Source organism: Citrus clementina, unplaced genomic scaffold, assembly GCF_000493195.1.
Source record: "Citrus clementina cultivar Clemenules unplaced genomic scaffold, Citrus_clementina_v1.0 scaffold_8, whole genome shotgun sequence".
Classification (NCBI taxonomy): Eukaryota; Viridiplantae; Streptophyta; class Magnoliopsida; order Sapindales; family Rutaceae; genus Citrus; species Citrus x clementina.
Genome location: NW_006262022.1, coordinates 6,739,170 through 6,749,620, shown reverse-complemented (window position 1 = coordinate 6,749,620; position 10,451 = coordinate 6,739,170). Strand labels below are relative to the sequence as shown.

Genomic DNA, 10,451 nt, shown 5'->3' with positions numbered 1-10,451 from the left:
TACAAGAATTTGGTTGGTTGAAAGGACCAGTGATGGTCGCGGAACCATTCTGAGTCCAATACTACAATATTTGCAGTAAAAGGCTATGAATACGTGCCGTATTTGAAATCCAAATAGAAGTATCCTACAACAGATTTTTGCATCAGCAAGTGTTTGTAAAAGAATCATTCAACAAAAACTACAAAAAAGAATCACTCAGGTTACAGTAGGAGAAGCTTGCATCCTCAGGCTGAAAGAACTAGCAATATGCATGCATGCTATTGTTGGCTTGTGCCATGCTTCAAGACATAATGGCTTTAAGTGCATCCTTCACATAGCGGTATTTGAATGGGAAACCCAATTCTTTGGCTCTAGCAGGCACCACCCTTTGCCCTTCAAGAACCTGCAATTGGTTTGAAAGTTGTTTATTGGGAGCTGAAATAATCAGGAACAAGCCAGTGAATGACATGAGAACAATGACATTCTTACCACAAAAGCACCTTCTCCAAGAACTGCTTTGAGGGCAAATTCCGGTACAGGTAGCCATGATGGTCGACCTAAGACATTGCCCAGATGGTCACACATCTCAGCCAATCGAACAGGGTTTGGTGCAGTACCATTGATGACACCTAACATTCAGCACACTGAGAGTGAGTTTAATTGTTGCTGAGTCTTAAAACCAAGTATCCCATACCATACAGCACAATAATGCAATGCCCAACAAAGAGATTTTCCAAAGGCAAAGAGAACAAAATGATACTATGATGAAACAAAATGAATCAGATATTCAGAATTTGATAGCTCTACTAGTCAAGAAAATATGTTAGCAGTTATTTTTGAGAACATATCAGTGCAGTTTAGAGTGAAAGTGAAAGAAACTTCGGTGAAGGACTGCAGAAACCTCTAATCTCTTCATACATTTCCCATCTCTGAATTTTAAAAATGCATGGAAAACTAAGATTACATGATCAAGCTGGTTTATAGAAACCAGACACCATCTAAGCTGGGAGGGACATCATGAACTTAAGTTTTTAATGCAATCTAACATGGAGAATCCAAAAAAGGAGGTTATCTCTTTACTTTTTACGAGTACTAGCCAAACATGATATACAGAGCAGAAGGCACGGAATGAATGAAATACCATCAACCAGGTTAATTGGTTTCACTCCAGATTTTATGCCTTAATCAGCAGAGCATTACCTCGATAAGATGGATTGGATAGAGCTTCATATATCAGGTTCACTATGTCATCCAAGTGAATCCATGAAAACCTACATAATTACAAGAACAAGCAATTATTTAAAGTCCTGCAGAAGAAAGTAGGAGGGACCATTGATCAAACAGTCTCACACATTTTGATGTGTTCCGTGCATTCTTTTATCTTAATCGAAAAATTATAGGATAAGGAACTTTATGATTGGATAGGAACACCTATGTGGAGCAGACAGAGAAAATTATCCTCCACAATGCTTAATTAAATGGTGTCCAGAGGATAAAGAGTAAATACCATTGTTGTCCAGAGCCCAGCGGTCCACCAGCAAACATCATGAAGAGAGGGATCATCTTAGCTGCAGAGGTCAGAATTATACGTATATAGCACAAGGAGTAAGCTTTTTGAAAAGTGAAGTATCAAAACTGTATAAGCAAATATGTATCTTTTGTCATTTAGAACAGAAAATCAATCCATTTGTTTGAGATTAAGGCTAACTTCAGTCAACCAAATAAAATCAAAATTCTGGCAATTGAAGCAGCAGCTTCCTCATTATATTTATTACACGAAAAAAATTGAATGTCAATGATCATTTCGGCAAATCATCTTCCAATTGTTCTAATAGTCACATAAGCCTCTCTGGATTGGTCATCACTCCAATATTAATTTAGAATTAGAACCCATCAATTGAAATTGAAAAACAGAATTAACGAGATAAGACTCAAAAGACGAATTATACCTAAAGCACCACCATCTTTACCAAGAACAATGCCAATGCGAATAAGTGCTAATCTTACATCCTTATTCACTTTGAGGGCTGTTCCTTCCCATTCTCTACAGACCTGGCCAGGTATACATTACGTTCAAGGAAAGCAAGGGCACTGTCAGTATTTGGTGTTACACAAGTGAAAACTACAAAAATTAGTGAAAGGAAGCAGGAGTTCCATCAGCTTTACTTTAATTGTCATGAGGTAAGCAGCTAACCACCTTATGGCATGTGAACGACTTTCGCCTTAAAATGCATATAGGATAGCCTATGACATTAGTAACTTTAATTTTCAAACTTACAGTTCAAATGCCTGCTGTCAGCATTTGGTTGTTTTTTAAATTTGTTAAAAACAGACATAAACTATAACAGTCATTGAATTATTTTTCCCTCGTCAGCAAATGATAATCAACAAAGAAACATCAAACTGAGAAGTTACCAAAACCCCTCTGTTGAAACTGACCAAACAATAAACTTTTGCACAATAGTCACTGCATGTTAAAACCAATTTACTCAATAATATAACCCCATTGTAAATATAGGAAATCTAGAGCACACATATGGGATGTTTACTCTCGGAAATTTTACAGGAATCAGACTCTTACCTCAGCCAAGTAATCATTTCCTGATGGGCTGCTCTCATCAAATACTTCGGTTTCACTAGTTCCTGAGAATTGAAGAAAACTAAAGATAAAGAAAATTAAACATATTATGAGGTGAAAAAAATATTCATCAAGAAGCTTGAATTCAGAATCAGCAGACTGACTAATAATTTGCTAAGAATATCTCAGATTGACCAAATCAGCATATGGGTAGGGATACTTAAACAAATAGTGGACCTCTATCTCTCAGTTTAAAATTTGATTTGAGTTTCAATAATACAGTTTTAGTAGATCCAAGGTTCAAAAGTTGAAAATTTTGTGTTAGAAACAAACCATAGTAACCAAGAGCTGTTGCACTGACCAATACAGAGGGTCGAACTCCTTCTGGTGACTCATTAATTAAATCTACAACCTTCAAAATCAGTCAAATGTTGAGTGAACAGACGGGATAACATTAAACATATCTAGAGATATTATTTTTTTGCCAAAACAAAAATATTTCAAATGCTTGCATATGTAGAGATAGGCAAACAAGGAAAAAAATTCTAACCTTTGAGGTGACTCTGATCCTGCTTTCCTTGATCTCTTTCTTGATCTGCATTACAGTAGGAGATTAGCAAACTGCAGCTTTAGAGATAAAATACAAATATATAATCTACTTGAGAAGATGGTGACGTATGTGCCTCTTTCTCTAGGTCAAAAAGATCAGAAGAGAACCATGAAAAATGAAAGGCAGAGCAATTGGCTTGTGCCTTGTGAGGCTCAATTCTTCAATGGAAAGGCCAGCAACAATCATCACATTTTCATACCTTAGATAGAAATAGGAATATGTTGTACATCATACGTAATCGATAGAAGTCCACATAAACTATGAAGGAATGTCAAGCATAGGCACTGATTTGTCAAGTGACTGGGTTCTAACTTTTCTAACAGCGTTCTAGAACTAAATCAAGGTCAAATTTACCTAAAAAAGGTTTATGCAGGCAACAATGAACAAATCCTAAAGAAATTTATTGGTTGGAAATGAATGTAGTTTAAAATTTCTATGAATTACTCTTAAGCAAGATATGTCTGGACAAAAGATCATACAAACCAGTAGTGGCTAAACTCAGATGAGAGCATATAAGCCATCCTCTTTCTCAGAGCAACAACTACTTTGAAATTTGACAAATGAAGAATAGATCAGTGGAAGCTATGAACTTCAATCAGTTTGCAATGTTTACCTCAGAGGACCATCTTGTACCTATGGGCGTTCCAGCCAAATTTACAACAGCAGTTGAACCTTGAATGCAGTCTCTCCACTGTGGCTCCTCCGCAATCATAACTCCAGGAAAAAACCTTGTCTATGAATATCAGTGCACAGAACAAGGTAAGCAAAAATTCTAACAAAACGAATACAGAAAACTGGTTCCAGAGTCACCAGAAAAAATAGAAGTTTAAAATCCTATTACTAATGGATAACATGTTGAAAATGACTTCAGAAATCCAACCATTTATGAGTTCTGCAGAAAATACAATTAGAAAAAGTCGGTATTTCGCCCAAATCAAGTTAACTCAACCTTTTATTAAAAGATGCAAGCCGATGAACTCTATTTTCCTGAACATAAGGGGAAAAAAAATGAAGAAGAAGAAGAAGAAGGTTCTAAAAGATTAGCGTTCATAATTAGCAGTTTTATTGATTGTTGAAGAAAATTGAGGGAATTCATTACCTTCTTACCGGGAAATATTAACTCGGCTTTAGATCTTGAGCGTGTCAGGACACGAACTTGATGATTATCTGTAATCCAGATTGGATTAAGAAAATCTACGTTAGTGCATCCAGTTTATACTTGCTTCATCAGGTGGGCGATCAACGACATAACATATAAAACTTATTTCTCTATAATTATAGGTCGATGGAGAGCACGTAACCTGCTTGCAATCTTTGCACCAATCTTCTACCTATGAAACCTGTAGCTCCAGTTACTGATACAGTCATCTGACTCGCCTGCAACAACCTGCAAAATGTCAACAAAATCTCCGAGGCAGCAAGATCCATCCTACTTTCGACTTCAAGTATGAGATAATAATAACAGGAACCTTCTTGGCGAAAGAAAATAAAATCCCTCACCGTCAACGCTATATCGCATGCATACTCATATTTATTGCCAATTTACCTCATTAAATATTCCAATTAATCGAAACAGGACCCAAAGAAGAATACAGAAACTTTTATGAGATTTAATGCTCATACTTGACTTGCCCAATAATAATGATCTTGATTAGTGGGCATCACAGCCAACACATTACAAGAGAATGGCATTGATAATAAAAGAAGAAAAGTAGAGACTACATTTAACAGTTACAAACTTTTAAATTAGAGTAATTAACAATTACAAACTGTTAGCTCCAAAAGCAACAATATTTTACCTTCTGGGTATGATCAGAAGTACAAAAAACTCTGAATTTCTTAGCTTCACACCTCTGCATAAACAAGAAGAACAAACGCACATTAGCATGAAAATACGCAAACGAAGACAACTTAAGAACAATAAAGCTCAAAACATTAGCGAGAAATTGAGTTGCAGTAAAATTAACAAGTTGGTACTGACTGAAAAGGGTTTAGCAGAACTGTGAAGACAAGGAGATATGGACTGTGACCATGTCAATGTACTAGCTCGGCACAACAACACATCCATTATTCTGCTTTCAAGTGGCGTGTTCACTCTCTCTGTTGTCTCTGTGCGTTTGGTAATGACGGTGATGAAGATAATGAAGCAAAGATTATGAAGTAGTGCATGTCGATTGTGTTGAAGATTTTATACTCATTTTGTTGTGTGTCTGAATCAGAGCCACACCAACCAACTTGCCATATCCAATTATCCATCACCCATTGGTACGTACAAGGTCAGCAGTATTTTGTATGATATAATATCATCCGTTGGATCTGAAGGTGCTTTAAAATATGACCGTTTGAATTGTGATGAATGATTCCACTCCAATCCTTCAAGGCTTCAACTGTCTTTGAACCAAATCAACAACTACTAAAAACTAGGGGTCTGTACGACAACATAGTCAGTTCATATTTTTAAATATTGGAGTGATACCTGCATCAGAAACTGGTACAAAAGTCCAGATCAGAAATATTTAAGTCTAACTTAGAATGTTAGCTTGAAAAATGAGAAAAATTTAGGAATGTTAAACATACTCGGTCGGCCCGGACGGGACTCAAATGATGCTAGTCAGATATTATCCAATTTGAGAATACTGTGTACAGAAGTCAGCTTCACTTGATATGCTTGGAGTCCGGCATAGAATTTAGATTTAATAAAAAAATAAAAATAAAAATATATATTATTTTAAGTAATTATATCTATCTATCTAACTCACTCATTACATATATTTAAATTTTTAAATATTTAAAGTTTATATTTCATGCTCGATTTCATTTACATAAAATCATAAAATTATAAAATAAATTTATATATATATAATTACAAAACACAAAATATCTTTTATAATTCAAGTAAAAGTAACTTGATTCAATCCAAGTATTCAAAAAATGTGTTCGGGCCCAAATATGAGTATTGTCGTACCCCAACTGACTCGGGTTATTATCACCCCACTTAAGATTAAGAGAAGAGCCCACTATTCAACAATTGAATAGTTTACTGAAATACAAGTATGCAACCCAAGAGGGGGGGGTGAATTGAGATTCTAAAAAATTATTCAATTTATTAAAGAAAATCTTAATGCAATTATAAATCAAATTCAAAGCAATAACAATTAAGATGATCACAATTTAAAAAGATAAGGGAAGAGGGATTCGAACACCGAGATTTTTACGTGGTTCGGCCAACCTCGCCTACGTCCACGCCTCCAAGCTTTCCGGGCTTGAGGATTCCACTAAGCAAGCCTCCAAGGCTTCAAATGCTTACACTTGACTTCCAAGGTGTCAATGGACCTTTACAACAAGAGATTATCTCCAATCTCTTAACCCAAGTGTATCCCAACACTTACAATTACTCAAAGTAAAAGATTACAAATTGTTTTTCTCTCACACAATATTTAAGATTACAAATCAATGCCCAATTTGTGAATAGATGAAGAGAGAATGTGTTTTAAGCTCTATGAAGATTGTATTCTCAAATATTTGCTCAATGGTCGTGTTGTGTTCAATCTTCGTTTGAATTTGAATGAGCTTATTTATAGATGCAGCTGAAAACTAGCCGTTATTGACTTTCTGCACACTGTCGGATCACCGTTAGCTAGATGTCGGATCGCCGTTTGACTGGTCAATATGACCGTTGGGCTGATTTTTCAAATTGTCGGATCGCCGTTTAGGTCCAGAGGCTACTGGTTGATATCGGTGAGCCGTTTATCACACATGTCGGTTCGCCGTTAATGTCCAGAGACTACCCTTCAGTTCTGGTTGATATCGGCGAGCCGTTTTATCAACATATCGGATCGCCGTTTAGGTCCAGAGGCTACTGGTTGATATCGGCGAGCCGTTTATCACAAATGTCGGTGTGCCGTTTTCGTCCAGAGGCTAATCTCCATTTCTGCTTGAAATCGGCGAGCCGTTTACTACAAATGTCGGATCGCCGTTTTCCACAAAAACTGCTGCAGTGAACTATTTTGCAAGATGACTGTTTTGTCTCCAAATCTTTATAAAAATACTTTATGAAACTTGTCAAAATAGATGAAAATTATGTTGAGCTTTTAAAACAATTAATCAATCTTAATCATGTTTGTTATCATCAAAATCAATAAGGAATAATTTATGTCAACATTTACTACTACGGCCATTTTAGTAGATTGAATTAAATTAGATTGCACTAGCTTGGATATCAACCAAAAAAATAATATTATATTTATCTTGTGTAAAATTAAGTCAATATATCTCATTAGAATGCAAAATTTGTATCAGAATCAAGATCACATGACTATTTGAGTTATTTTACAAAAAAAAAACATTGTTAATTGTATTATTTCTACAATAATATTATAATTACACGTCCAAAATAATTTTTATCTCTTTAATTTCCTAACATTCGATCTCAGGTGACTAAAGAAATTGTTTGAAACCAATCCGTCAAGTCTTGGAGGCATCAACAATAATCCCTCCTCGCTTTAAACTCGTGTGGGCTCTTCTAGCCCAATACATACAACTTGCGTCTATTTTGGCTTTACTACATGGATAATTAGCTAGGTTATATGGGCTTTTGTAAACGTGCGACGGGTACTAAGCTTGGTATTATTTATAACAAATTATATATTATTTTTCAAACTTTCATCTAATGATTTATTATACCTATATTTATTAGAGTAATGATACAGGTATAAATTTTTGTACAAATTTATTTTGTACAAACTGATGTGGCATGATAAGATTGGTTGAATTAAATATCACTTGACCCACATGATTTGTTTTTATTAATTTATATTTTCATTCAACCAATAAATTAATGACACGTCAGTTTGTACAAAATAAGTTTATACAAGAGTTTGTGGCTGGATCATTACTTTATTTATTATACCTATATTTTTCAACTTCTTTAATGAATTTTAAAATGGTAATTAGTACATTGGGCCTATAAGTAGGGCGGCCCGTAGAACGAGCCCAAAACGCAAAACTCATGGGCTTGGTTAGTATAGCCACGTTCGCTCGCTCATCATCACTTCAGCGAAAGAGAAGAGAAAAAGAGCAGAAAATGGTGACGATGCAGTGGTGCGGCGCAGTAGCAAGGCGGGTGCTGGCGTCACCGCGACCAGCAGCAGCAGCGGAAGCTCTGCCATCTGCGGCGCCGATCGTGTGCGGGCGAGGCGACAAGAAGACGAAGAAAGGGAAGAGATTCAAAGGGTCGTACGGAAAGGTAAGGCCTAAGAAAGAGAAGATGATAGAGCGTATCAAGGACAAAGTCGAGGTCCCCAGGTCCACTCCCTGGCCTCTCCCTTTCAAGCTCATTTAAGAATTTTCTTCTTTTTACTTTTTAAGTTAAACCAAAAAAAAAAAAAAAAAAACTTTCAGTTGGTTTCTTTCTCTCTATATGTAGTAATAGCTTTTTAAGTTATTAGTGCAGCTAGGGTTTTAATTTTTTTTTTTAAATGCTCATGGATTGATTGAAGTAATATGTGGCAATTATGATTAATTTTTGTACGTGTTGTATTTTTTTTTTTTTTTGGGGAAATTGAGTTTGCATCATACGAACTTTTGATAATTGTTTTAGAGTTGATTTCAGTTTTGTCATGATTACTTATTCGGGTTTTGTGTTAGCATCGAATGGGAATCATTTGAAGAATGATGAAGTTCAAGTTAGTTATTTTGATTGATGCTTTTTATTATATGGGCTGCTGAGGACCCTGATACGAGTGTCTTATAAGTTTGCCAGTTCACATTTCAGCTAAAGAATCATACATGAGATGAGAAATTGAGAACTAGCGTTGTTCTTAGAATCTACAGTGTTAGCGCATGTTGGTGAAGAGTATAGATGACTGACAGTGCCCTTTTTCTCATTTTGCTGCTATCTTTGCTACAATTCCAACGCTAGCTCCAAAATTATGGGTAGTCCATTGATGAAATAAGTTAAACCAAAGATGATACTGAGAAGACTGATGAGTTTGTCTGGAAGTAATACTTGCCATCTCTTCTAGGTTCAGTTGCCAGTCTGTGTACTGTGTGAATTGGCTTTAAGATCATGAATGTTGTGAAGTAGCAACTCGAGCAACAACTTTGAACATAGTTGCATTTGCCTTTGCTGCTTCATCTTCCAATTTGATGCGGAATTTAGATAGTAATTCTGAAAAAGAAAAATAGAAGTAGAGATGCAAAAACTAAGCCAAGTAACAGTTCAAAACAATGCTCTGAAGGAATACCCAAAAGAGCACTGTGATACATCCATGCTTTTTACCTTTAGTTGCGCGGGTTTCCTCTTGCACCTGGTCTAGCAAGTTTAAGCAGAAGTGTGCGACTATGGGAAACCCCAGAATCAAAAGCCAAGAAACCAAAATGCATCAATACAGGTCTGAAATGGAAAGCCAAGCAAGCTCCAATCTGAAAATTCCAGGCAGCAAATGCAGCAAAATTTCTGGGTTCTGTTGCCAGTGCATAAGAAGACTAATACAATAACCAGTAACAATGACATCGCAAGTGTGGATGAAGCCTTTCTGTGGTTCATCTCCCTAGCCATTGCTTTTGCTGAATCATTATCCATATTAGCCAAATTGGTAGCAAGTAAATTTGAGAAAACAGTACTAATATTCAAAAGAAGTCTTGCTTGAATTTGATGGAGGAGCTCAATGTGTGATTATGAGTGAAGATGGGGACCTTTTCTCGGGCAATGATCCTTCAGCAAATGTATGTCCAATTCAAAGTCGTTTTTGCTATCAATCATGGCTTAAATGGTTGAAACAGTTCTTATTCCTGATGAGTATGTAATAAATTGTAAAATTTTGGCTTGCGATTAACTTGATTGCCAAGATTGAATTTTAGCGATCAAATACTTAGCATTAAGTACTGAAATTTGAAGCTTTGCTTTTTGTCCGACATCGTTTAATAAGAACATTCTCAGTACTTTCCTACATTTTATAGTGCTGGATAAACTCTCTTCCTGCCCGATTAACGCCATTATTACTTCATTAATAAGATGTAACTTAACTTTTCTACGGTCATTGGCCACTAGAGGAAATAAATTCCAATTAAATTTCTTTAGTGGAGGATGACCCGTATTAAAGTTTAAGTTAATAACACAAAATTAAAGTTTAATAGTGCATCTCTAAATTAATTCTTGTAAAAATTATTTGCGAAAAAATTTGCAGGTCAACATTAGTGCAAGTGACTAGACGTAAAAACTAAAAAGTGTGTAAAATTATTCGTATTTTGTACTACTGATAAATATATCGAATAATATTAACC

The 10,451-nt window shown here is 35.6% G+C and overlaps 2 protein-coding genes across 2 annotated transcripts; one reads left to right on the top strand and one right to left on the bottom strand.

The window, feature by feature from the left end:
* Nucleotides 1-273: 273 nt before the first annotated feature.
* Nucleotides 274-5,784, bottom strand: LOC18034829 (epimerase family protein SDR39U1 homolog, chloroplastic). The gene is made up of 14 exons (XM_006423430.2): nucleotides 5,745-5,784; nucleotides 5,149-5,655; nucleotides 4,967-5,020; nucleotides 4,469-4,544; nucleotides 4,267-4,334; nucleotides 3,781-3,900; nucleotides 3,108-3,152; nucleotides 2,891-2,969; nucleotides 2,561-2,622; nucleotides 1,929-2,031; nucleotides 1,487-1,547; nucleotides 1,180-1,250; nucleotides 469-608; nucleotides 274-382 (listed from the first exon to the last, which is right to left on the bottom strand). The coding sequence occupies exons 2-14, from the start codon at nucleotides 5,233-5,235 to the stop codon at nucleotides 281-283; spliced, it is 1,068 nt and encodes a 355-aa protein (XP_006423493.1). The 5' UTR covers nucleotides 5,236-5,655; nucleotides 5,745-5,784; the 3' UTR covers nucleotides 274-280.
* Nucleotides 5,785-8,205: 2,421 nt separating this feature from the next.
* Nucleotides 8,206-8,789, top strand: LOC18035087 (30S ribosomal protein S31, mitochondrial). Its single transcript, XM_024179220.1, has one exon. It carries the CDS (start codon nucleotides 8,251-8,253, stop codon nucleotides 8,506-8,508), a length of 258 nt encoding a protein of 85 aa, XP_024034988.1. The 5' UTR covers nucleotides 8,206-8,250; the 3' UTR covers nucleotides 8,509-8,789.
* Nucleotides 8,790-10,451: the final 1,662 nt, after the last annotated feature.

What these genes read in the sequence shown, in the direction of transcription:
- LOC18034829 (XM_006423430.2), bottom strand. Translation starts at nt 5,235, where the DNA reads ATGGATGTGTTGTTGTGCCGAGCTAGTACATTGACATGGTCACAGTCC. An exon ending in TAATATTTCCCGGTAAGAAG is followed by an intron (nt 3,901 to 4,266) that starts GTAATGAATTCC and finishes TGATATTCATAG; the next exon opens with ACAAGGTTTTTTCCTGGAGT. An exon ending in GTACAAGATGGTCCTCTGAG is followed by an intron (nt 3,153 to 3,780) that starts GTAAACATTGCA and finishes ACTGTAATGCAG; the next exon opens with ATCAAGAAAGAGATCAAGGA.
- LOC18035087 (XM_024179220.1), top strand. Translation starts at nt 8,251, where the DNA reads ATGGTGACGATGCAGTGGTGCGGCGCAGTAGCAAGGCGGGTGCTGGCG.